This window comes from Petromyzon marinus, chromosome 2 (assembly GCF_048934315.1).
Source record: "Petromyzon marinus isolate PM22_M1 ecotype Great Lakes invasive population chromosome 2, UKy_Petmar_22M1.pri1.0, whole genome shotgun sequence".
Classification (NCBI taxonomy): domain Eukaryota; kingdom Metazoa; phylum Chordata; class Hyperoartia; order Petromyzontiformes; family Petromyzontidae; genus Petromyzon; species Petromyzon marinus.
This window is the reverse complement of record NC_133668.1, coordinates 16,620,450-16,647,812: the sequence shown is the minus strand read 5'-3', so window position 1 is coordinate 16,647,812 and position 27,363 is coordinate 16,620,450. Positions and strand designations below refer to the sequence as shown.

Sequence of the window (27,363 nt, the reverse complement as noted above, 5' to 3'; positions counted from 1 at the left end):
GAAAATAACCGAAACAAATTCCTTCTTTTTTCACACGCTTCCAATATGCACACAACCCCCTTTTGCATGTAGACGCTTTAAAACACCAACTTGTATTGATTGGGAAATTGATTGAGAAATTACATATTAGGATAAGTGCCGGTGAGGTGTCACTTACAGCAGCGCCTGAGCCTGGGCGGCATGCTGGTGCCATGTGCCCACCGCGCTGTCCAGCTCTGCCTGTAGGCGTGCCAGCTGCCCCTCCAGCGTGGCGGCGCGCTCCCTCTCGTGAGCCGCCTCTCTCTGCAGCGTGGCACCGTGGCTTCGCTCCATGCCCAGCTCCGTCTGCAGCTCAGCGCCCACAGCCTGCTCCTGCTGTAGCTTGCACTCGAGTAGCTCCACTGTGGCGAGGGAAGAGCAACGTGCAGCGGCGATAGCACGCCGCATCACAGGGCGCAGTAACGGTACACCACACTTGCATTGAAATCGCCGCGCGGTGCCTTACAGTAACAACTATCGTACACACACAGATATATGGCGTTTAAGTACTGGATTTTTAAATTGCAATCATTTTACTCTTAGAGATCAAGTTGGTTCTAATAGTGTTTTAAATAGCTTGGTTGGATACTGAAACAGTGTCCCAGACGACATGAGAATAATTCACATTTTAAGTGAAATTTTTTTATTGTACTTCTCCTTTTTAATAGTATATTTGTTTTTTTTTACTTGTGCATTCTTAAATATATACTTGTTCGTTGTTTTAGTGATAATTTAAGAAATACCTCGTCTGTTCTCTCCGGTTGCCTGGGTGAAAAGTGAGCAACGTCTTTGCCCAATCCTGGCCAGATGGCTCAAAACCAATATAATAACATATTCTTCACGTGTCCCACATTACAACTTGACTGCCAGTCGTGCACATTCACCAGGGTGCTGCGTTCAACCACTGACCACGCACAATTATTTGTTCAACATGGAATTGCTGCTGCTCATGTGTGGCAGACATTAAACGTAAAAGTTCAACCTTGCACTTATTTATACCACTGTTGGCAGAGAGGTCTCCACTAGAGGGAGCTTTAGAGAGCCCCTCTCAAGGGAAATTGGCCTACTCTTCCATGCTGGCCGGATGTCTTGGAAGAGGAGTACCCACAATGTATACCACCAGACACGACGTGCATGTGGTTGGCTAAAGCGTGGGTATACTCCCTCGTTCACCAACTGTGGTGCGAGTGCGCGTCAGCACCTTGCCGCTTTAGCGCCCCCGTGCTCACGGCGCTCTGGTCCTGCTGGCTCGCCATGTCCGCCTGGAGACGGTGAGCCTCCTCCTGGTGCTGCAGGGCTGCGACCCGGCCCTCGGAGCGCAGCGTGCCCAGCTCAGACAGCAGACTCGCTCGCTCTGCAGCCTCCAGCCCCGCGAGCACCGATGTCTCCATGCGCTCCTGCTCCTCACACAAAGCTGCCTGTGAGCACCATGCCATGCAGCGTACCGAGTAACGAGTCACGGTCCAAGTGCAAGCTACTGCAGGCTCAAAAAAGCTTAGTAGCGGTGCTCACGACGAACAGAGGTCCTGAACCAGTGCATAAAATTCCACATTATGAAGGATCAGTCTCTCCATAGCACAACAAATAGTGACATTTTACAAAGTGGTACTTATTGTATCTACCCAAGACAAACACAAATTGTATGCAAGCCCAGGATTTGTACTCATTACCTCCTGATCACAAGTTTAGTGCTCTAAGACGAGTGCCAGCAGGCTCAATAATGTTGCTGCCCACCCCGTATCCCCACAAGCCCAATGACAACCTGTAAGTGAACGGTGGTTGCCATCCTACTGTAATGACAGTAGAGTCAACCTGTGGTGTGAGTGGACTAGTGGCCACGGGAGGTAATGACAGGAGTGTCAGCTTGCAGTACGAAGGGACTGGTGGCTATAGGAATGATCGAGTATAGGAGCGTGGCCACGTGACGGAAGAGAACGGTAGAGTCTGCTGGTGGAGGGAGTGTCTAGAGCCAGTGTGAAAGTTCGGGAATAGGGGTGTGGCCTCGGTCCGTATATAAGGGAGATGCGCAGGAGACTCGGGGCTGTTGCAGTGGGGTCTCCGCCTGTTCGAGTGAACATGTCTCTCTACAATAAAGACACCATCTCAAGACAAGTGTCAAGTTGCCATTACACTAGTACACAGAGAGCCCCCGACCTCGTTATATTTTGTAAACTAAGCAGGGTTCAGAACTAAGTTGGTTTGAATTGGTCTCAAATTACTTGTGTGCTGATAAACACTGGGCTTTGCATAGAATGAGATGCCTGGTGAAAATGCAGTTAAGTGAAGCCAACGCAGACCCTAACCCTAATCCTGACCTTAGTTCTACCCCTAATCCCATGCCCTGGCGCTTAACCACGAGCCAAGGGAACGGCGCTGGTTTCCTGATCTTAGTGCACAAAGTACTTTGCTACTTTCCTCATATTCTGTAGTGCACCACCTTCCTCCATCTTCCCACCTGATTACATTTTCAGTATTTTTTTCTTTCTGTCAATCGCTTAGCAATCTTATCAAGATAATTGTGGGTACAGTAGAAGCTTTAATTACAAAATAGGCTCATTGGTAAACTCCTCTCCATGTATTCTTTGGGTCTTTCAGGAAAGTCACGTCGATACTCCTCTCCACGGTGTACTAATGTGGACCATAAACCAGGGCCCCTAAATTCTGCAGCCAGGTATTGCCTACAGGGCTAGAGGTTGGAGTGAGTCCTCTCTGTGGGATGTTACATGGGCTAGAGGCTGGAGTGAGCCCTGTTAGTATGATGCCACACCATGTTGCTGACAAGCTGTAGCAGCTGCTGTGCTGGGGTTCCGTGTGTGGGCGCATGGCCCAAGGGAGGCTGGGCAGCAGAGGAGACCAGTAGCATGCGCCGTTCTGCATCGAATGTCGCCAGCAGCGCACGGATAAACTCCCCCCTCCAGTCCGATTCAGCTGCGTCCTGTGAAGTACACCAAAATCACAACCCACCCAGTCCAGATACAGTGAGGGAAAAAAGTATTTTATCCCCTGCTGATTTTGTACGTTTGCCCACTGACAAAGAAATGATCAGTCTATAATGTTAATGGTAGGTTTATTTGAACAGTGAGAGACGGAATAACAACAAAAAAATCCAGAAAAACGCATGTCAAAAATGTTATAAATTGATTTGCATTTTAATGAGGGAAATAAGTATTTTACCCCCTCTCAATCAGAAAGATTTCTGGCTCCCAGGTGTCTTTTATACAGGTAACGAGCTGAGATTAGGAGCACACTCTTAAAGGGAGTGCTCCTAATCTCAGCTTGTTACCTGTATAAAAGACACCTGTCCACAGAAGCAATCAATCAATCAGATTCCAAACTCTCCACCATGGCCAAGACCAAAGAGCTCTCCAAGGATGTCAGGGACAAGATTGTAGACCTACACAAGGCTGGAATGGGCTACAAGACCATTGCCAAGCAGCTTGGTGAGAAGGTGACAACAGTTGGTGCGATTATTCGCAAATGGAAGAAACACAAAAGAACTGTCAATCTCCCTCGGCCTGGGGCTCCATGCAAGATCTCACCTCGTGGAGTTGCAATGATCATGAGAATGGTGAGGAATCAGCCCAGAACTACACGGGAGGATCTTGTCAATGATCTCAAGGCAGCTGGGACCATAGTCACCAAGAAAACAATTGGTAACACACTACGCCGTGAAGGACTGAAATCCTGCAGCACCCGCAAGGTCCCCCTGCTCAAGAAAGCACATATACATGCCCGTCTGAAGTTTGCCAATGAACATCTGAATGATTCAGAGGACAACTGGGTGAAAGTGTTGTGGTCAGATGAGACCAAAATGGAGCTCTTTGGCATCAACTCAACTCGCCGTGTTTGGAGGAGGAGGAATGCTGCCTATGACCCCAAGAACACGATCCCCAACGTCAAACATGGAGGTGGAAACATTATGCTTTGGGGGTGTTTTTCTGCTAAGGAGACAGGACAACTCCGCATCAAAGGGACGATGGACGGGGCCATGTACCGTCAAATCTTGGGTGAGAACCTTCTTCCCTCAGCCAGGGCATTGAAAATGGGTTGTGGATGGGTATTCCAGCATGACAATGACCCAAAACACACGGCCAAGGCAACAAAGGAGTGGCTCAAGAAGAAGCACATTAAGGTGCTGGAGTGACCTAGCCAGTCTCCAGACCTTAATCCCATAGAAAATCTGTGGAGGGAGCTGAAGGTTCGAGTTGCCAAACGTCAGCCTCGAAACCTTAATGACTTGGAGAAGATCTGCAAAGAGGAGTGGGACAAAATCCCTCCTGAGATGTATGCAAACCTGGTGGCCAACCACAAGAAACGCCTGACCTCTCTGATTGCCAACAAGGGTTTTGCCACCAAGTACTAAGTCATGTTTTGCAGAGGGGTCAAATACTTATTTCCCTCATTCAAATGCAAATCAATTTATAACATTTTTGACATGCGTTTTTCTGGATTTTTTTGTTGTTATTCTGTCTCTCACTGTTCAAATAAACCTACCATTAAAATGATAGACTGATCATTTCTTTGTCAGTGGGCAAATGTACAAAATCAGTAGGGGATCAAATACTTTTTTCCCTCACTGCATACATTTACAAACAACAGCTGTTGGTTTTCTGAGCTGCATCTTTACTGTAAACAAAGCATGTCACTCATAAGCCATTACCAAGGCAACCTCACCTCGTGGCCTGGTTGTTTGGACACCTGAGCCAGGAGCTCCTTGAGTGCAGCTATGTTTTGAAGGAGCACCCTTTTCTCCTGCAGCCAGGTGCTGGTGACGCCAGGACCCGTGCCTGCCCCCTGCTGGGCATCTGCACCTTCCAACGGCTCCCGTGCTGGCCTTTGTGTGTTTTCAGAGAGAGCGAGGACCTTCTCACTTTCCCAGTGGAGAACAGTCAGGATGTCCTGTCGGTAACAGCGAGCCCCAAATGATCACATAAAATAATGGCAAGTGTTACAGAGTGTTTCCAAATGGTATGAAGTCATAACCATAGAGCCCAATGCATATCCGACCAGGAACACATAGCCAGTGAACTCAAGTACGTACACCAAGCTCTTAAAGCTAATGGTTACTCCGACTACACAATCCGCAAAGCTATCACTCCAACCATGAAGAAGGACCCTCTTGAGGAGCCTTTCAAAACCATCACTTTACCCTACATTGCGGGGATCACAAAAAAGATCTCCAAAATCTTGAATAAACACAAGATCCAGGTCCGATTCAACACATTACATAAAATCCGTGATCTGGTTCCGTCTGTAAAAGATCTGATTCCGGACATACAGTACCCTGGCGTCCACAAACTAATTTGCCTCTGTGGTAGTACTTAGATTGGAGAAACCAAACGACATGTCTCGGACCGCATTCGTGAACACAAAGCAGACCTAAAACACGGTAGGACCAACACCTCGGCCATGGCAGATCACTGTTATAATTTAGTAGGCTCACATGACATTAACTTCTCCAAGACAGAGGTTCTTTGCAAGCCATCTGGCTACCATGAAAGATTCGTTCATGAGGCTATCCACATATCCAAACACAGAGACAATTTCAACCGAGAAGATGGATTCTGACTTAGCAATCATTGGAAGGATTTGATAAACCATTTCGGGTCTCAATTGATTGTTCACGCTTATGGTGGCTTTCAGCCCGCATCCATTATTTTCGTCTCCCCCCTCCTCTTTTCCGAAGATAGATGAACTCGTCCATCTGAATAACTGCCAAATTGCTCTCCGTGGTGCGAACGTTAAAAAAAAACGCCACTTTTTTCTAATTTTCTTGCTGTGGTTTTCACACCTGATGATGATTGCTTGTGTTGCAGTCGAAACGTCGTGATAATTTGATTGTTTTATATTTGTATTATTTTATTGTTTCCCTTCTACGTGACTTTACCGAAAGAACCAAGAATTAATCCCTGCAGTGACAAAAGCTTTAAATCAAAATTTATACCGAAAGGTGTTGCTCATTTGATTGATATTCATAGAAGCGGATATTCTGATCTACGTTATGGCTAAGCTACGGCCCCTAGTCCCCAAACGTTTTTGATCCACGAGCTAGGGCCTCAGTTGGTTTAGTGAAGGAGCTTGGAGCAATGAATCACTGAGTATCAATATAATACCTCATGAATGTAACCACTGCTACATACAACACACAAGTTCTGTGAGGTTAATCGAACCTTGCTAATCTGCAGACAGTATTGGGAGACATTAATTCGGAATAGCTGAACTCGATGAGGTAATGGGAAAAGGAGAGATTTCTATACTTTAATTAGTGCCAACAATTCTATCAAAAAGGAAAAGGCAAAAGTAATTACCGAGTAGGATTATTAATTGCTCTGGGATTCAAATGTAAAGAATAAGGGTTTCAGAGTAATTATTCACACAGAGTTGTTCATCTATATTAAGGCTCCACAATCAAAGAAAGTTATCAATGATTATCTGAGAATAATAGTTATGAGTTCAATGATGTTCCACTAAAATAAAAGGGAAAAATTGTTCAAAAATAACATAGTTCAGTGCCGCTATGCATCTCACACACACCTTAATGCACGCATAACATTTTTAACAACATTCTCCTGCTCCACTTTGTCCATGGTTTTTACAATATTCCATAACTTGTTGAGAAGAAAGTAAGAGGGTCATTTGTATCATGCAAGACAATGAGCATATGTAGCATAAGTGGTTTTCATCCTCATGGCCATGTCAATAAATGAATACGTGATGCCGCTACACTTGAGAATACAATTTAATCATAGGCACCTTAAACCCGAATTTAAACTCAGGATGTCAGTGGTGTTGGCAGACCGTTCGCATGTGGCATTAACCACCCTGAGCCAGTCAGCTCTACCATAACAATACTCCATTTTCAAAGTCACATGTGAGAAATGTTACTCTCTAAAACATTGCCAAAGGGCAGAAATCACTCATGAACACATTCAAATTTTTTTTTGCAAAGTTACTCTGATGTCAGGCACTTTTGTGGAGGTAGCGATCGCGGACCTGCAGTGGAGTGGAGAGGGCAGGCTCGCTGAGCGAGGACGCCTCGAATACAGAGGGGCTGTCTCGTTCACTGCTTCGCTCGTCCGAGCCAAAGGCCTGCAGCTGTTGGTGCTGCAGGTGAGCGACAAGCCGTGAGTCCAGGTGATCCGCCATGTCCAGCTCCCGCTTCAAATTGCAGCTTAGACTCTCATATTCTGCCACAGACACACAAAGACAAATGTTCCCCATATAACATTACAGAACTGTTGGGGCAAGTGCTAATAGCGAGCACAAGGGACGACGGGGCGGTATATGGCCGGCGTCATGCCCGACAGCCTTGGTATCTTCAGTGTTCATGTGCACACAGGTACTCAACTGAGGCTGAGTTGACACAGAAGGAAACTTAAGACAGGTTCACTGATGTGGATTCGGCTCACCAGGTTTGTAGTGTACAAACTATTCTGTCACTGTTGCCCACACCATGTGCAACCACTGTATATTTAGCACACCCAGTTCAGCAGATGCACTCTAGTAACCTGCCAACATTTACCAGTAGCTGGCCATGTGTGTCCATGCCATATTCCTTACGCTCATGTGCATGCATATCATGGTGGTTTGCCTAGATGAAAAATGTTAGTTTAATTTTGACACAACATGTATGTTCTGGTTATAATAAGGTAAAGTGGAATTTCCAGAATCTCCAACAGATACAAGTGCCGTACCTACTTTTCAACTGAGGTTTGATATTTTTGTAGATGTGGTTATATAGGAAAATATAAATTATTGAATGCTCACTTATGTTGCTGCCAGCCTTATTGTATATTACTGAACATTTAGTGTATGATGGCGATGTATGTAACATACTTGTAAAGTTGACAATTTAGTTTTCGAATTTGTTTTAAATAGTATTAACTCAACATCTACAAGTTATGGAAATTATAACATCTGTCATTGGAATGTAGAATTTACACTGGATATGGGTGACCAATGGAGATAAGTGCCACCACATTTCTCACTTGAGTAGGAAGACACATTGACTGGCTGTGGCGTGCGTGCATGTTAGGGCACCGACTCACCACTCTCACCAGGCAAGCTGATGTGATGGGAAAGCGTGAGCGGAGACAGTGTGGAGCCCCCCAGTGTCGAGGCCGAGGGAGACACTGGGAAGCGCATGCGCTCCACAGAGCTATGGGCTTCTACCATGGCCCCTGCCTGCAAATACACACGTGCAATAACGACGATGATCTCTCAGATAGCCTTAATAGACTGTCGGGAAAAGTGCTGTTTTTGAACACCTAAAGGCCAGCACGGCATACGAGCGGGTGGGTGGCCAGCACTACACCCGGCCGCCTTTGTCTCCTCAGTGCTAATGTTTACGCACCGCACCAGGTACTCATTTAAGGCTGAATGGACCTAGGGGAGGCCCAGAACCAGTTCAGATATAATCATAACTGGTGTTGGCCGCAAGTGGGAAAAATGTACCCTCTTCAGTGACCCACACACACATGTACCCAAACAGACTCATGCACTCACGCACATACACCCACAACAACAACCACGATTCGCCACTAAGTGACGGTGACATCACCACGGTGCCTGTGCCAGCCCATATGCATTTTTAGGCCACGTGAAGTGTCAAACGACCGCTGGCAGGTCACGGGACAGACCCAGGTTCCATGGGTTGAGTGACTGAGATGACTGGCCGACGCACCACCTTTGTACCCTACTGTGCCAACTTGCTGTGTTGTGAGCGTCACTCCTCTGCCCTCCGTTGTTGTTGGAGGGCGACTGCCTCCAACTGCCCAGTAGTGTCCTTCACGAGCCTCCTCCACAGAGGCCGATCTTGGCACCGCTGGTACCAGTCATCGGCAAGTCCACTCAGCTCCACGTCCTCTTGTACCATATCACTCCATCACCTCTCTAGCCGGTGCCATGCCCATTTAATCCCTTCTTTCCGGCCGAAAGCTGTTTAGGCATGCGATGGCTGGGCATGCGGGCTACATGACCCAGCCAATGCAGCCTTGCCTGCCAGAGGAGCTCTCTGATGGGACTTTGTCCAGATGTTTCAAGGATTTGTGAGCTCCTCAGACAATCCATCCTGGTTAAATCCAGGATGGATCATAGGCAGGCCAGCCTAAATGTTTCTAACCGGTGAAGATGTTCAATTGGGGAGGTCCACGTTTCACAAGCATTGAGAAGGGAGGACATGACTTTGGCCGAGAATACTTGAAGCTTCATGTGGAGCGACAGACCAGGTAGCTTCCACACATCATTATGCAGCCAATGAAAAGATAACACCGCTCGATTGATTCGGAGTGAGACCCTGCTGTCAAACCGGAGCTGGTCATAAGCACACTGTCCAGATATGGAAAACTCTCCACGATGTCCACAACTGCCCCATTACCAATGGGGAGTTGAGGGTGTGGAGTTTTTGATGGCACAAAATACCCAGGCAGGTACTTAGTTTTGGTGGGGCTGATGGTAAGGCCCCACCTCTTAGTGGCACGCTCTAGGTTCAGCAGCTGTGCCTTCAACTCCTTCTCTAAGTAAGCAGCAATCACCAGATCATCAGCATACATAACATGCATAATATATATTTTTTGGGTTAGATCATGTAAGTATAAATGTGTTGTTAAACCCGCCACCACCCGACATTTAAAATCTGAGTACGACGATTCGTCAGTAATTACAACTAGCTTCATCAGGTGACAACCAGATTTGTGGAGAAATCCTCCTGTTTCGTTATTTAAATAGAGGGAAAGCTGTGATGATGTCACTTGTGAGCCCTTCACGTGCGAAGGGGGGGATTAATAAATACATATAAATTACAATGGGTATCTATTGACGGTTGGCTTATTCATACCCATTGTAATTTATACGCATTCATTAATCCCCCCTTCCCACGTGAAGGACTCACGAATGACGTCATCACAGCTATCCCTCTATTTAAGGAACGAAACAGGAGGATTTCTCCACAAATCTGGCCGTCGCCTGATGAAGCTAGTTGTAATTACTGGCGAAACATTGTACTCAAATTGGAAATGTTGTGGATTTGCTCTACAACACACCAGTGTGCTGTACTAGTAATGCATTGGCACGTTCTGTTTACGTGACAAACCTTACTAATTGGCTGTGTCGGGTGGTGGCGGGTTTAACGACACATTTATATTTACGCGATCTAACCCAAAAAAACAATATTATGGATATGGGTCGCGAAAGCCTACGTGTTAAACAAACATAACATGGGTAACTCATAGGGAGCCATCCGTTAACCGCACCCGGGAACAGATCAGCCTCCCATTGTATCTGTAGCAGATGGAGATTCCTCCGGTGCAGCCATAGAAGGCTTCATGAACTACAAGGTTGAAAAAGATGTTAAATAATGTGGGAGCCAGAGGGGATCCCTGTCGCACCCCAAGGTGAACAAGGAATGGCTCCGACTCCCGGCCACGTAGTTTTACCCGGGGATGCCTACCATCATGAAGGTCCTTAATGATTTTGAGCAGAGAGTCAGGGACTCCGAAAAGCACAAAGAACAACCCAGATCCCAGGCCTATTGATGGTATCACAGGCCTTGACACACACACACATACTCATGAACACACATGTAAGCAGGCAGGCACACTTGCGTATGTGCACGCAGATACACACACAATAGAGGGACATGGTTCAAGGTAAAGGTCAGAAGGTTAGTGATGCCATCGCTTATTTCCTTTCTTGGCTGTTAGGGAAGAAATTGCACTCACCATATCGAGAAATGGCCACTACAACAAACGGAATTATTTAGAATTAGCTGGCATGCCAAATAACGAATATAAAGGTTCATTTAAAAGTTTTTCAATAACGCATTTATCAAAGCTCGTGTGCATCTAAAGGCCTGCTCGTTTATGGTTTGATGCTTGTTTTCCATGTATAATTTATGTATTTACCTGCGAGCATCTCACTGAGCCTCAACACTTTTTATGCTTATTAACCAATTCTATCTTGACGGATGTCTTTTGTAGGATGTGTGGAGAAAGCCTATGCACCTTCAGGAACAACACTTCAAACTCCACACAGACAGGTCATCATCCATCTTACTTTCTCCTTCTACTGGCACCTAACTGCCCCTATCTCTGCATGAACCCCAATCGCACCTGCGGAGTGTCCTATTTTAGGCATGCCCCATCACATGACATTTAATAATCTGTGAAAAAGGCCACTGATCGATCTGTATGTTTACCACCGGCCAATGTGTCGGCCTATCGTACCTTGCTGGCCATGCCCAGGCCAAGGGATGAGCTCTCCGATGCCAGGGATGAAGACCTGTCTGAGCACTCTCCCTCCTCAGTCACGTTCTCCCCTGCCTCAGTTTGGGTTCCGGCTGGACGTGTAGAGGCCGGCCGTGAGGAGACAGTGAGCGACGTGACCTCCTCTATCTGCCGCTTCAGCTCTTGCTGTAATCGCTCACACTCCCCGCTCAGCTGCTGGACGGAGTCTTCCTTCTCGGTGATGGTAGCACGCAACTCCTCTGTCTGCTGTCGCAGCTCTGCCATCGCAGCCCCCTCCTCCTGCAGTAAACACCCTTTGCATTAGATTCGAAGCAACTTGTTGTGTGTACGTGTCTGAGTATTGAACCAGCAATGCAGGGATGCTAGATTAAACCTCCTGCTCTCAACAATTACCAAAAACCTTTATTATGAATTACAAAGTGTCTCCCTGCTCATACAAGACAGGGGTAGTACTCATCTCCATTAAGGAGGCTAGTCACTCCATAGGATAACTGTTGACTTCCCACAAAGTGGTACTCATTTTCATGATCCCAGAGGGATGATGGAAAGTCTTAAGCCTCAATACTAGAGCTTAGGTCAATTATACGCAAGGCCAAGGGGTTATCATGGCTAGAGAACACATCATCATTTCCTTCCTTTAACAAATTCCACAGTTGATGCCTGAACTCCATACCCTGCTTTTACAACGTCCCACCAGGTGGCTGTAAGTCTTCCCCTTGGTTGTCAAATTCTGGGTGCCAATGTAATGCTCGGTAACCTTCCCTCCTCCACCCCACGCACATGCCCAAGGCATTGCAAGCTCCACTTCCCAATTACATCTGCAACACTCTCACGACTGCCCAAGCACATTGGTCCCCTAGACACGTGGAAGGTGGACCTGCAGTCGCTCTGCCAGCCCCGCCGCCTCCGCTGTACGTGCGTCTGCGAGGTGAGTGCTGGACTCCATCTGGGCGGACAGTGCGGCCAGGGCCAACGTCTGCTCCTCCATGCTCATGCTCACAACTCCCAGCTCTGATCTCACCTTCGCCTGGTTGGAAGTTACAAAAGACAATGTAGAAACAGCTCAGTTTGGGTTTACGAGGCCTGTGAAACACGATGATATCTCAAGATGCTGTACAAAAAGGGATGAGTGAAACATTAGAGCTTGGAAAGAATGTGCTTGTGATCATAGAAAAGGGGAGAGATTTATTTTGACTGAGGAGAAAAGTTTACAGGGGTGGTTATAGAAGTAGGGAGGGAGAAATAGTTAGAGGCTATTTGGGTGAACTAGAACAGGAAGGAGAGACTCGGCAGTGTGGATGGTGACGGGGAGGGAATTCCAGACATCGTGAACAGCATAGAATAAGGAGTGATGCTCCATCAAGTGATGGACATCTGGCAGTGTTAGTAGACATGAAATATATGCTCGTCCCACTTCACACCAACTGTGACTTAGTGACTAACACCAGCTCTAACTACAACTCCAACGGGCTAGATGCTTTATACTTGGAACTTTTTGGTAACACAAAGTAAAAATATAAAGTCACGTAGAATGAGAATAAAATAATAAATTGATAAAATAAAATAACACAATAATAGTGAGAATATTATTGTGTTATTTTATTTTATCAATTTATTATTTTATTCTCATTCTACGTGACTTTACCGAAAGAACCAAAGAAGATGAATCATTGCAGTCACGAAAGCTTTAAATCGAAATTTAAAAATATAAAACTGAATACTTTTGACAATTTGCTTAATCTTCATGTTCAAATCGGGAGTTCAGGAGTATGTAGGGGCAAAAATAAATACGTCAGCCAAACTAAAAATTACCAATTACCAAGGTGCTGCACAACACAGTGGGCACCACATGGCAGCTTCAGTGTGTTCGCTTACCAGCTCTTCCTCCAGCTGCCGCTTCTCCTCGGCTGCGGTGGCAGAGATCTCTTGCTGCCTGTGTGTGCGAGCCTCCGCCTGGCGCTCAACCAGCTGCTGTTGTTCCTCCAGCTGCTTAAGCAGTTGCTGCACCTGCGCCTGAAGGGCCTCCGCGGCATCGTGCTGAGCGGCCGCTTTCTCCTCTTCTGCAGCCGCTTGGAATGCCACTGTTCTCTGCAGCTCTCCCAGCTGCTCCGTTAGCGCTGACTTATCATTGTCCCGTTCTGCCAATTGCAACTTCAGCAACCTGTGCTCTTCTACGACAACCTCGTAGGTTTCTTTAAGCGCCTCCAACTTCCTCAGTGCTTCCTCTAGGACCTGCTTCTTTTCCTGCTCGTTTGCATTGTCTGCGAGTTGCTCCTCTGGGGTGCACGGCCCCCCACTGGGCTGTGCTTGGCTCTGGCCGGGCTGGTCCCCTGCCAGAGCCTCCAGGCTGTGCTGCTCCATCTCGGAGAGCAGGGAGTCGGCGTGAGGCTGTGGGGCGCGGAGAGTTGCCTCGGCGTGGGGCAGCTCGCGCTGCATGCGCGCGATCACCTCGTGGGTGCGCTCTAACTCCTCCTCGTGCTGCCGCCGCAGTCTATCCACGTCGCTCCGCAGACACCGTACCTCGGCACGCAGCTCCTCATTCTCATCCTGCAAGGCCTGTGAGGCCAGGGGCGGGGGAGGCAGTGTGCAGAGGTCAGCAAGTGTGTGTTTTTTTAATCTGTGCCCCTCAGTTTTTCTAGGTCTTTGGAAAAATGTTCAATAATCTACGCTGTCATAAAAACCAAAAGTCAAACCATCTCCATTATTCAAAATAGGGACACGTTGCACATCTCAACTGCTAACCTTTATAATGGCCATCTCTTCCATGTGGCTTAGGACCACCAATGGAGATAAGTACTGCCCAATGTTCTTTAGAGCAGGGAGCCACTGTTAATTGACTTGGTCTGGTCTCGTGTTGATACGAAGGGCATGAGAGGTCATCACCTGGCTGGGTGGGGCAGCTTGGAGGGCGTGCGTCAGCTGCTGGACCTGCAAGGTCAGTTGGTCGATCTCTGCGTTCTTCTCTTGCAGCAGAGCGTCCGGCAGTGACAAATGCACCTGCTCCTTTTTCCCCGTTCTCCTGTCACCTCCTCCATCCTCAGCCTCCGACAGCTCTACCTTCTCCACCACAAGAAAGAAAACCAAATACATTTTTAGAGACAGCTCTGGAGGTGGTGTATAAACATTGATGAGTAAGACATTTCCACCATCATGCTCAAAACCTTAAGTATATTTTTCTGTTGTAAATCATACGTTTTGTGTAGCATGAGATTACATCACACAGCGCATGACGTGACACCATCACCTGGTTTTCAAAAGGCTAAGTTCCTAACAGCAACACTACTTTATAGTAAAATGTTGTTCATATTGGCTTATCTTCATGAGTTATTATTGTGACCCCATGTTACAGATATTCTGATCAACAGACGGACATACTTAATGTATTATTTTTTCCAATATCAGCGTTAATAAGTAATGGCCAATTATTGCTCAATGAGCACGTTGATAAATCCTCGTGGTGAGTGTGGGGAGCACCTTCATGTGGGTATTGCCTTGCTGCAGCTGAGTCGCGTGGCCTGCCTGCTTCCGCTGGATCTCCAGCTGCATCTGTAGCTGTCCAGTCTCCTCAGACTTGTTGAGAAGCTCCTCACGGAACTGCTCCAGCTGTTCTTCCAGATGAGTGATCTGAGGTGAGGAATTAACCATCGCAGATTCATTCACAGCAACAGAACACAGATTAAACAATAACCTCAGGCTGTTTTTGAAAAATAAGTTCCGGCAGGTGGCCGAGTGACCAACTGGATTTTCAATTCACTTTTCTCATTAGATACGTGTCATTCATTTGAACAAATTCTGAAATCAACAAGACGCATACCAATGCATTCATTATTATAACTTATCCTACTTGTGGGGTTGGAGAGGGAGAGGAGATGGAGAGGCAGGGGAGAAGGAGGGAGTGGGGCACAGAGAAAGAGGTGGTGGGGAAACAGCGCATGTGCAGCGGGGATGAAAAGGAAGGTAGTGGGGAGATCTAGAGGGAGACAGTGGGGGTATGGAAAAAAAGGGGGTGGAGGGACTGAGAAGAAGGGGGAAGGAGGGGTATGAAGAGTGAGGGGGATGGAGAGGGAGAGTGAGGGACTCACAAGATGTATGGAACAAGGCTACACACTGCCCCAATGCACACATCTAGTTCGACCACGCTGCTCAGAGAACTCAACACAGTGCACACTGGTGGTGGAGCAATCACAGGAGTGGTGCCGAATGTGTGGACGCGCGGCTCGGGCACCTCCTTGCTCTTGCGCTCGTTCGCCTCCTTTTCCTCCTGCAGCTGGTGGCGCAGCGTGGCAGCGTCGGTGGAGCTCATGGAGACTGCACCCGGAGGCGCCGGGGTGGTGGAGCGGTGCCGGTGTTCGTCCACCTCGGCCTGCAGCGCGGAGATGCGCGTCAGCTGCGCGTACTGCTGCTGCTGCAGCGCCTCGTTGTCCTGGGCACACGCAGCACAACGGTCACGTGACGGCGCGAGCTCAAAACTCGGGGGTCGATCAACATCACGGACGATTATCGCACGTGTGCGTAGGCGCACACAGCCGAATCCATCTGATTTCTCGATATGAAATATCACTTTGTACGAAGTGGTTATCCTACGAGATGAATCGCTCCCACTTGCTCGGAGGACTTAAATAGAGATGAGCACCAAGTTGCTATAAATATAGTCCATCCATCTTCTGCCATGAACGTGGCAAGCGGCGGGAGACGATGACACCCGTCGGGGGAGCGACACGCACCTGTGCGAGATCGTCGCGCGCCTGCTGCAGGCTGAGCAGCTGCTGCTGGAGCTGTGCGGTGGCTCGCTGGGCCTGCCGCTCCGCCTCCTCGGCTCGATCGCTCAGCGCCGAGCGCTGCTCCGAGTGCTCACGCAGCAGCTCGGCCTCACGAGCACGGCGCACTCGCACTGCCTCCTCCAGGCCCTCCACCTGCATCACGTGGCAGCAGCAGCAGCGCAGGTGGGCACATACAGCACGCACGGCAGCACACACAGAGCAATGCGCACAAGGAAACACAGGGCAATGTACACCTCCACGGGCAATGTACACCTCCACGCGCATAGAGGGTGGATACGCAAGGCGCTGTTTGTGGGAACTCAAGCAGGTTTCCAACAAGACAGAGGAAATACGAGGCATGGGGACAAACACTGTGATACAAACACATGAAAAGCCACAGAGATAGAAAGGAAAAATATTTTAAAATACAAAAGTATATAAACAGGACAACAAAGAATTATGAAATATACATAAACATAATGCACATCTGCTTATACCGGGACAATATTTTACAATACTCGTTTTTGTTTTTACTCAGGTCTGTACAGTAACAGTATTAACTTAATTACAAAGCTCAAGAACGATCTACAATTCGCAGTCAGTCATCAAAACCCTTTGCAGGGGAGATGTGGCAGCTGTGAGACCGGGGAGGCATTGCAAAGGCAGCTCAAGGGCACCAGACCAGCGCTCATGCAGCACAGGACCCATGATGAGGCAACAGCCATTGATTGCTCGGGAGGCATCAGAAAACAAGACCAAGACTGACTCAGCCCGCAGCAGTGAAGAAGATGATCCATCAGATGGCCAGGCACAGGAGCAGTGACTCGTAGTGGACGATGAGACACAATCAAAGGGCCGAGACAAAGAGCACAGCTGCTTATGGAGGAAAGCCACAATTATAGAGAAATCACAATGGTCTGGGCAGCGCTGATTAAACAGGGCAGTCAAAAAGTCTGAAGGAGAGGTTAAATTGTAGAATATAGTAGCAATTGATAAAATCCACCATACCTGGTCCTGTAAACCCTGAATCTATATTCCAAAGGAAAGCATAACAAAACACATTCAACACAATTAGTTTGTGAGTTTGACTTACTTTAAGTTTTACAACGGTATGGTCATTGAAAATAAAACAACCACTGTTTTGTAAAATTCTACAAGGGGAGCTTAATTCCAGACAGACATTTATGAGCATTTCACAAAATCTAATCGCACTAAGAGCCATGAATATAGTATCACAAGTCCTTTCAGAAATGTCACATTACCACCTTGCAATAATTTTTCACACTATTCAGCGTAATACACGTACGTATAAATAAATGTTAAAAATCATTACATGCTACCTCAGCAGAATTTGGGAAGTAAATGGAAAGGAATCCATTTTGTTGCTAAAATGAAATAAAATTTCAGCTTCTTCACCTACAAGCCTTCTGGAACAATGTTATTTTGGTGTAAAAGAGACAAACCACAGGTTGTTTTTGAACATGAAATAAATCACTAAAAATACATACAGCAAAGTATAATATAAACTTATACGTACTCATACTAAGTCAACCATCTTTCAAGGAAAATATAAACACAAATAATCATGTGCAATGTAGAAGGTTAGGAGTACACCACAGGGTATAAATAAAGAGCTATCGGAGTTTATTTTTTCAGGCAAGATGCATCAAGGGCAGCCGAGATGGAAGAGTTAGCTTAAGAGAAGGGTTTGTGGTGGTATCCAGAGAGGACACAGGGGAGAATGAGGCTGCTGGAGACTTGAGGGAGAGTGGCGTTCTATAGGAGCCGGCCTGCGATAACCAGCACGTGGCGCTTGTGAATGCGTGCCTCTAGGCCACCGGGCCAGGTTCCCATGGCTCACCCCCTGAAAGGTGACCATGCGACCAAATTTAATTTCAACCTCACATATCAGAAGCTACCACCATATGCTCCTTCATTGAATACTATACCTGATACTTCCCAATATATCCAGGCTAAGCCTCTCAAGTGATCTACTCCCCACATTTTCACAAAGCCACTACCCTCCGATGAGCACAGTTGGCTATGTACGGTGTGAAAGAAGTTCAACATATATACATACATCCTGACTGTCATGCATTTTCTCAGTCTGCTATCATAAACTTCAGTCACCATTGCGAACATAAACATTCGCAGTGCCAGTTCGTCCAACACTCACTCCTTGTGTTCGTTTCTTTTCAATCCACAGGATTTCTATTTAGCTCTCTAATTCACCACCTGCTTGTCTCAAACACCAAATACTTCAGTAATAACCACCTTGCTCATCTCCTTCCATAAGTTATTATGGTTAAGTAAGGTTATTTCACGTTTAGTGAAACACATTTGGGGTTAATCAGATTGGTTTATGAAGAGCTGTAGAAGAATGTCAGTGCTGAGCAGAGCCGCTGATGAGCATGTCATTGAGCACGTGATGGAACAGCACGTGGAACCAGTATTATTATGATTAAGCTTATTTACCCAGAAAAGCCTCACTGAGTCCCAAGACTCTGTTTCAGGAAAATCCTTCCAAGCTTTCAGTCGGGAGCAATGTTACAATGTGTTTTCCCAATTGAGTCATTTGCAGATAATTTTTCAGCATTGGGATGCTTGGCCAATACCGGTGACATTTGATTGTTTTATTTTAGCTCTGAGAGGAAAAATAAATCCATGCAGAACAGGAGGAAAACATAGAATCTCCATTCAGAAAGGCACGCAAGTCGGGAATCGAACCCAGATCATTCTTGGTGTGAGGTCTAAGTGCCGCCACGAAGCTGGAACTCACCTCGCGGCTGGCCCTCTCTGCAGGCGTTGCCTTGTTCTGCTGTTTGAGCTGCCCCTCCAGGCGCTTGATCTCCTGCTGGAACTCCTCCCGTTCATGCTCGCGGTCTGCCGCTTGTTCCTAAACCATATCCAAACACAAATGTATTATGCTATATGCGCAATTCAATGCAAATCAAACTTGGTTCTAATTTATACCACTGGCACAGTCATGCATTGGTACAGATCTGTACCAATGCAAATCTAGAATACATATACATATTTTAAAAATATATCTCAGGTAACTGTAGGACAGACAGGTCAGGAGTTGCCCTAAAAAAATGTCCAATGGCCAACACACTTCCTAAATCACTGTCTTCTAAACATTGCTTAAACGAGCCAACCTTGAACAGGTATAAACGGCTCCGAGTCCAATTTGCAGAGTTTTGGCTGATAAGCCAATGCCACGCGTGTGACACGATGTGACAGGCGAGAACATCCTTCCATGAAGAGTGGAGTCGCGACAATGAGTTGGGCGCTGACCTCCATGAACTGCCGGTGGTGCTTCAGCTGTTTCTCCAACGCCAGCACTTGCTGCTGGAGGTCGCTGGCCTCAGCATGCCGCTCCTTCTCCAGCTCCGCATTGCGCACCAGGGCCTCGTCCAGCGCCACCTCCAGCGCACGCAGACGGCCGTGCAGCTCCTGGGCCCCCCGCTCGGCCTGCTGCTCCACCCGACGCTTCTCCTGAGCCATCTTCTCTGTTTCGTGCAGGAGCCCTGTGGGCACATCAACCCGTGTCAAAGAGAAACATGTGGCGCGAGCGTATTCAAACAAAACCGACTTTACAACACTGATAGGTACATTATGAACAAAAGTAGCAAATGAGTTTTTTTTTTAATGTATGCTCAATTATCTAATAGGATTGAGATTTTTTCAAGTTTGAATTATAAACAATACGGCATTCCTGATTATTACTCCTGTGGATATAGTTTTATTGTAATCCTCGCTTGTTTTCTTATCCAATTTAGCACAAAACTATCGGAGTGAGCGAGCGGGTGAGTGAACATTGACTGCGCTGAGAGAACTGGCATGCTTACAGCATGTGGATCTGAGCCGCTTTTCACACTGTAAGAATGTGCAAGTAAAGCGGCCGCTTTTCTTTCACTTTTGCATAGCAGGCAATTGTCAGCGATTACACAGCTTCTAGAGAATCGTGCTAGCCATTGCATTATATATGTACCTGTTAACAATACGTTAAGAAATACAACTTTGCACAGTAACTAACATGCAATAGGCCTCCTTAACAATGCAGACAAACTTAGTTTTCCTGCAGAAGTAGGAGCCTAGAAAATGTCAAGAGCATGCTACTGACATTCCTGGGAGTTGTAAACAATTTTAAGATGGGTGGGATACACCCATCTCACTCTATCTTAATAGTTAAATTTATCCTCAGCCTTTTATGCCCTGACGGTGTCTCCCTAAAAAACCCAGAGACTCCTTTGCATCCGTAGAGACTCTCAGTGCTCAACTGCAGCTTACTTACCACCAAGTAAGTCCGATTTGATCAACCACAGAACAATGTGCAGAGTTACCGACCGATTGTGAGTTACACTCTCTGCCACCCGCTGGGATAATAAAAAAGAGTAATACTTTCCATACATATATTATACGCAATACATCTACACCCTGACAAATTACAACAAACTCGGTTCCTGTTCTGTGAAAAGTGATGAATCGTTGCAATGGTTATGAGTATGAATGAGTCAAATAGAGAAACAAAACCATAAGTTAGTAAAAAAACTGAGCCTCCAACTTCACAGGCTGCAGCTGCGCGCTCCGTCCGTGCCGTTTAGTGTGGAGGGACGCTGGAGGCGGTGAGCGACAGGGGCCCTCAGCACATGCGTGTTAGCACAGCTTAAGCACCGGCAGGCCGAGAGGACAGTTCAAGCACCAATGGGCGGTTAGTGGCAGGCAGTTTCCATAGCGTTGGTGCCCAGTCCTGTGGCAGATGTATTTTCTGCTGAGCACACACTTGTCAGTGAGACCGTATAATGCATGCCTCACTTAGGAAATGCACCACCACACCAGACTGCTCACACATGGTTGAAGAGTGGACGACTCTTGCTAACAACTCTTTTGTCGTGACTGGATCAATGATTAAATGAGAAAAGTGTGTGATTACCTATTCACCAATCATAGAGGCCTGTGGTATTCAAGCAAAAAAAAAGCTAAGGGACGGCATTCATTACACACAGGACCCTCATGGTTGACTACAAATACAATAAAATCATACATTAGTATGGCGGTGGCAAGACCATTCATAGGACAACCACTGTTTACTTTCCCTCAATGTGGTACTCATTTGACCAAACCCAAAAAAATTATGGCTACGTTGGCAGGATAGGTTTGGGGATTGCCTCAATATGACTACCAGGTCAGAATCTTCATTAATCAGTCAAATGAGCCACCGTAAGGGAACTTAATGGTGACTAAGGGGAGGATTGCGTTCATCAGAATTTGGCTGACTAGGTCAATGTGAGCAGTCTCGATCTGGGCAATCATTTCACGTGAAGCAACTGACAGGGCACGCACGGGCCAGGGACACCTCTGGGTGCGGCAGCCAAACCAACCTGGAGGAGCAGAACCATCACCGGGACCCACGCTCACTAGAGGGAGGAGGACAGAGTGCGCGGGGCACGGAGAGGAGACAGGAGTAAGCGAGACAACTCCAAGGCTGAATCCAGTGGGAAAGGAAATAAAAGAAATGCTGAGGAACAAGGCAGGAAGTGTGAGGGTGACCGTTCGCTGTGCTGCTGCCTGTAAAGCGTGTAATGCAGAAGTGCAGGATGTCGTAGTGTTTTATAAAAGTGTAAGGAGGTGCAGTACCTTGAGTGGCAAAATGGCAACTATGACATTTTAAGAGCCCTGTAAATCCTGAATTTGTCTCCATATGTAATGTCTGCTAATCATATATCGCTCAGTATGGCCTTAAAGTGCACATACTCTCATACGAATACCACAGCTATATCACTGCTACCTAGTAGAGAACGGCGGCAGTTGCTTTTGTTCCGAATGTATGTTGAACTTGTTTTGCACCATATGTAGCCAACCATGCTAACTGGGAGGTGCGGGGGAAAGACAACAAACTTAACAAAAGAAAGCTGTTAAAAATAAATAAGTTTTCAATCTAGATTTAAAAGTGTACAGCTCCGGTGGCTTCCTAATATCAGAAGGAAGAGCATCCAAGATCGTTCCAGGTTCAGTCGAAGTGTGTCCCTGCACAAATACATATGGGTCTGAGCTCGTCTCCATCTTCGAGATGAGTGGGGTTGGGGAGGTAAATATTTCCAGAACAGACGACTTTCCCAAATAAGTGGTACTCATATTCCTGACCTAGAAAGATAATGAGCCAACTTCTTTGGTTCTTTCGGTAAAGTCACGTAGAATGAGAATAAAATAATAAAATAAAACAATAAAATTCTCACGACGTTTCGGCCACAACACAAGTGGCCTTTTTCAGGTGAAAGGAACAAACCTGTCGGGACGACAGAGCTACAATGAACGCTGCTAAGATTCGCAGCGTCTTTTAAGCTGGTTGAGAGAAGTGAGGCACCTTGACAAAGGGGTTTACATATCAAACAGGAGAATTTAGCATTGAAACAGTTGAGGGATTAGCTTGTGACTGGTCACAGAAATACCTATGTTAAAGTCAAAGCCTACACATCCACAGAGGCACCTAGTGCATGGACGCCAAAGGGGCTGCAACAACTCAACTATCATAAAGTCAACCTTCACATGCAATTTGAGCTTGTGTCCTTACTACATAGCTGAGCACTCTGTGATTTGATGTGATCCTGTGCCCGTGATGAGCCCTCACCCATTTGTGCGCCGGTGGCAGAGGCGGCCATTGCGTGCCTCTGACGTTCCAGCAGGCGGCGCTCCTCGTCCAGCTGCTGCTGCTCCGTCTCGAGCTCGGTGAGACGGCCACGCGCCGCCTCCAGGGAGCCCGCCAGAGCACGCTCGCTCGCCTCGCGCTCCTGCAGCGCCGTCTGCAGCGAGAGCTTCTCCGCGACATAGCCCTCCAGCAGACCTGCAAAAAAAACAAAGATCCCGTATAGTCTGTTGGGGTAAGTGCTGCTCGCGAGCACTTACGAAGGCCTGCACAGCACACGAGGGAGGGGGTGGGTGGTCAGCACTACACCCAACCCCCTTTGTCTCCTCAGTGGCGGTGTTTATACACACCGCACCAGGTACTCATTTGAGGCTGAATCGACCCAGGGGAGGCCCAGAACCGGTTCAGATATAATCATTTCTGGTTGGCCGTGAGCGGGAATCGAACTCGGGTTGCCGGGTTCGGATCGCAGTGCGCTAACCGTTCCACTACTGCTCCCCATAGCAGACCTGCACACACATGGGCAATTGCAATCCTGTATCTGCCACAGTGCTCTGCTTACCATGGAGGCACATAGCACAAACAGGTAATTACAATATTTTTATATATAAAAGGGAAATTTGTGAATATGTGTGTCTGTTCAAAATGTTTAGCATACTTCCCAACATGCAACAAACTTGAAATTTGGCATGTGGGTAGCTTCCAGACTGTACACAATGGAAAAAAGTATAAAAATAGACTTTTGTATTTGGGGAAGGGGGCGCAATAATGGATATATTTTGCACGGCAAGTGAGCGGTGACGTCACATTTGTGATGTCACCCGCATGCGGCAGCTTTACGCGGTGTGCCTACTGACGTCACGCATCCCCCCCCCCCACCCTCCGCGTAGGCCGTGTATTAATCCAATACAAGAATCCAAGTCTCGGGCCAAGCCGGGTAGTAAAGCTAGTATAATAAATAGGTTTGCATGGTTGTGTTGTATAGCCCTCCGATAACATTTAGGTTGTAATGCACGTTGTTTGGCATGATGTCCGATGTTACGCTCCGTGTGCTGGGAGCTTCTTAAGGAACTCAATGGAGCAGCTCAAGTTCATCCAAGGTTATGTAGAGTTACCTGGTGCTGCTAGTTTACAATGTAGACTAGCTGATGTCATTTTACTAGCTTCCTCACTTGTGGATAAAAGCTCATCACTTGTGCATACGAGCTGAATAAACTAATCTGAAACACTCACAATTATTAGGAGATGGATGGTGTAAATAGCCAAGAATCTAAGTTTCAAAAGGCAACTTGCCAAGAATAGTATGAGTAGGTGAGAAAAGTCTCACGCCGATCTGCATGGCTGCCTTGCTTTGTACAATCAATGGTGAATGGGCTGAACTCGCTGCACTTGAGAACCCGTTAAATCTCTGTGATGAGAAATAGAAGCGAAGAATCGCTGTCAACTAGCTAGGACCTGCCTGGAAATGACAAATAAACCTCAAGGAGTTGTCATACTAGTTAAATATGAATAATAATGAGGCTGAGGGTCAACCCCCACTGGGATTTGAACTCACAAGATTTCACCATCTCCGTGCCACCCAGCTGAATTTTAAATAGCTGCATTGTAATGCTGAGTTGCAGACACTTGAACATAATTGACTATTAGCATGTTATTTGAACGACCACCAGGAGCATTTTTTGCAACAAGTTTGCGCTCATTGTTGCATGAGACCTCCCCGCAACACAGCAACCTGAGAATGCTGCTATTCTCCCCCAGCACAAGAGGGACAGGATGTTGTGATTTAGATTCAGTTTCTTTACAAGTCCTCCTCAGGAAGTTAAATAGCCACCAAGGATATTGCTTGCGAGCTGGATACGGGCCGACGTGTCCCAGCATGCCCAACGACCTTTGCACTTCTCATCCATGACTGCCCGTGTTTAATTTGTGCAAACAATCTGAACGCTGATCAAAGCATTTCTAAGCACAGCTTTTGTATGCCGCATTCTTAAGATTCTTATACTTAACGTGCAAGGAGGCTGCTATACTGTTGTTTTTAAGGAACACCGTGTGTTTCTTGCGTGCTTGTGCACCTTGCAAACACCAGGCCACTACTGATGTATATACAGTACAGTATTTGCTATTTCTTTACAATTGACCATACTTAACAAAATACTTTTGTTGCCTCAAAAAACAAATAATTCCGTTCAATGTTACATTTATACAGAACTCATTTTGTAATATATATCTCAAGTCAGCCACAACACCTTTCAGAATAAAACAGAAAACAAATAAAAACTGCCAATTTAAAGTAGCATGTTTACCATTTAAACCTGGCCAGAAACAAGTGAATATTTATTTATTTAACAACGTATTTGTAAAGTTCACTCAACCAATCTCAGCTCTTACTTTTATCAACGTAATTGACATGTGTAAATCTGCTGTCAAGGCACACGGAGTGCTGTATAGTGCTGCGTGAATCCGATGTATAGAATTAAGGAGCGCTATTTCCTGGGGTCATTCTCTCACTCACTGATAGTCATGCTGCATCTAAGAATTTGGTAACAAAGTAATCGTTAACGTTTTTGACTTGAATACCCAGGCAATAATTATTTTGTGGAAACAACAGACCCTCTGCATATTCAAAGCAGACACCAGAGGAGGATCAGCAGCTTGGGGAATGAGCACTAAAGGCTTCTAATGTAAGGGATAAAGTTTCCCTCTCATTGGATTTTATATAACTAATTTCTCTTTCCAAATGCTCGTTGTGGCTCAGTGTGCTGAACCTTGTGCATTTTCATCACAGTCCGCTGATATCTTGAGTGAACCTGTAATTGACTGCCTCTAACTGACTAGTCTCAGAAAAGTGGCTGCAACAATCCAGGCAACTGTACTACTGCGCAAAGAAATTAAGGCTCCCTTTACACGCTGGCTTACCAGCGTTTTTTTTTTACAAATGAGATCGGGTTTATTGGGGGTGATTTGGTAAAGGCATGTTTAAGCATGGCCAGGCAAAATTAAGAACAACAATACCGTATCTCTATGATGTTTTGGTGACGGGTAGAAATCAAGCTGCCACATTTTAGTAGCTGTTTTAATCATTGATGGCTTGATAATTTGAGGTAAAATGGAAAGCAGCTAACATCAGGTATCTTACTGCAGCTGCCATGATAACCACAGAACTGGTGTACGGTCCTGTTGTCATGCCCACAAGCACCAGGCCAATAAGGCACAAAAGACTGACAGTCGATACCATATTATCTAGTGAATAAACCGTTGAAAAACTGACACTGTCTTATGAATAAATGAGAAGACACTCACAATGCAAGATTAACAAGATAAGCATCTAATAAAGGAGCTACATGTAACAGCCAATCTGAAACTACCAGCAAATTCAGAGGAAAGCGTTCCACCGCCCATTATAGTTATCAAGCAATTTCAAAGAAGTGACACACAGAGTATGCTACGGTGATATATACACAAAGAAGGCAGCCGACATCTGGTGACTGAAAATACATTAATGGCTAGCTTCACATTCCCCATAAAATGAAACTGTACAGTACATCTCAAGTGGAAATCTTAACTTTGTGGAGTGTTAATTAGCATATGTTTAAGACAATAGCAATGACTCAGTTGCAAACTGCCAAGTAAAAAGTATTGGATTAAAAACATTGACAGATGAAGAATCTGACATACTTCTAGTGCCTTCGGGATAGAGTGATGTCAGGCCAAGGCAGTGTCAAGATCCGCCTCTGTGGAGGAGGCTCGTGAAGCAAGCTACTGTGAAGTTGGAGGCAACGTCCCTCCAACATCAACAGAGGGTGGAGGAGTAATACTCACAACAATGAGAGGAGCTCCAGACGGCCAAATGCAGTAAGTTGGCACAGTGGGGCGCACAGGTGGTGCATCTGCCAGTCATCTCCGTCAGTTAAGTCCTAACACCTAGGCCTAACCTGTGATTTCCTGCCATTGATCCTCCAGTGCATATAGCCAGGTACAAGTGCTGTGGTGACGTCACCGCCACTTAGTGACGAATGGCGGTTATTGTTGTGAGTGAATGTGTGTGTGCGTGTGGTGCACCTTCACACTAGGGTGCACCTAGCTTGGCACAAACGCCGTATTGACGTCAGTGGCAAACAGCGGTTGTTGTTGTGTATGTGGGATTGTGCGCTGGAGGACTGGGGCACCGCTCCCTTACCCTCTGCCTTGTGCAGCTCCAGTGCCAGCTGCTCACGGGCCTTGGCCTCATGAGCCAGCCGCTCGGCGAGCCCTGCCGCATCATGCGTGCGCCGGCTGCACTCCGACACCAGCTCCGTCTCCGCTGCTCGTGCCTGCTCCAGCTGCACCCGCAATGGCCCGGGGTTAGTATGGCTACAGGGCAAAGCTCAGGGCAATGAGCAAGCCCACATCCGCAGCACCATGTTATCCGATTGTGTCTACAGACAGTAGAATTGTGGCTGAGTGTTCAACTGACGATCGTAATTTTCCAACTTCACATCCCAGTTTGGGGTTGATGAATGCCACCACCTCTTCTGAATGCAATAAAATGAGTAGCGCTTTGTGGAAATCAACAGACAGGCACCCAACATTGAAATGTGGAATTTCCATCAACAGCTAAGAAAAAAGAGTGCCACCCCATGTTCGACTGAGAAAGGAGACAGTTTGAAATTTGCCATGACATTTGAGAAATGGTTACCCTACAGACACAGTGATCCGC

The 27,363-nt window shown here is 46.6% G+C and overlaps 1 protein-coding gene across 7 annotated transcripts in view; it reads right to left on the bottom strand.

Moving 5' to 3' along the window:
- The window catches only part of AKAP9 (A-kinase anchoring protein 9), an 80,572-nt gene that overhangs the window by 12,924 nt on the left and 40,285 nt on the right, over window positions 1-27,363 (bottom strand). For 3 of the 7 annotated variants that reach the window (XM_032960591.2, XM_032960607.2, XM_032960641.2), the window contains exons 23-41: window positions 26,845-26,986; window positions 22,653-22,865; window positions 21,406-21,441; window positions 19,319-19,551; window positions 18,801-18,917; window positions 17,030-17,050; window positions 15,986-16,174; window positions 15,487-15,684; window positions 14,736-14,885; window positions 14,145-14,321; window positions 13,137-13,817; window positions 12,139-12,288; window positions 11,241-11,540; window positions 8,067-8,202; window positions 7,012-7,205; window positions 4,693-4,917; window positions 2,786-2,953; window positions 1,220-1,415; window positions 158-380 (exon numbers count right to left, since the gene is read on the bottom strand). In XM_032960591.2, the coding sequence (XP_032816482.1) occupies window positions 158-380; window positions 1,220-1,415; window positions 2,786-2,953; window positions 4,693-4,917; window positions 7,012-7,205; window positions 8,067-8,202; window positions 11,241-11,540; window positions 12,139-12,288; window positions 13,137-13,817; window positions 14,145-14,321; window positions 14,736-14,885; window positions 15,487-15,684; window positions 15,986-16,174; window positions 17,030-17,050; window positions 18,801-18,917; window positions 19,319-19,551; window positions 21,406-21,441; window positions 22,653-22,865; window positions 26,845-26,986 (3,749 nt within the window). The remainder of the gene's footprint in view (window positions 1-157; window positions 381-1,219; window positions 1,416-2,785; window positions 2,954-4,692; window positions 4,918-7,011; window positions 7,206-8,066; window positions 8,203-11,240; window positions 11,541-12,138; window positions 12,289-13,136; window positions 13,818-14,144; window positions 14,322-14,735; window positions 14,886-15,486; window positions 15,685-15,985; window positions 16,175-17,029; window positions 17,051-18,800; window positions 18,918-19,318; window positions 19,552-21,405; window positions 21,442-22,652; window positions 22,866-26,844; window positions 26,987-27,363) is intronic. The other 4 variants (XM_032960615.1, XM_032960600.1, XM_032960624.2 and 1 more) reach the window with 4 other exon arrangements.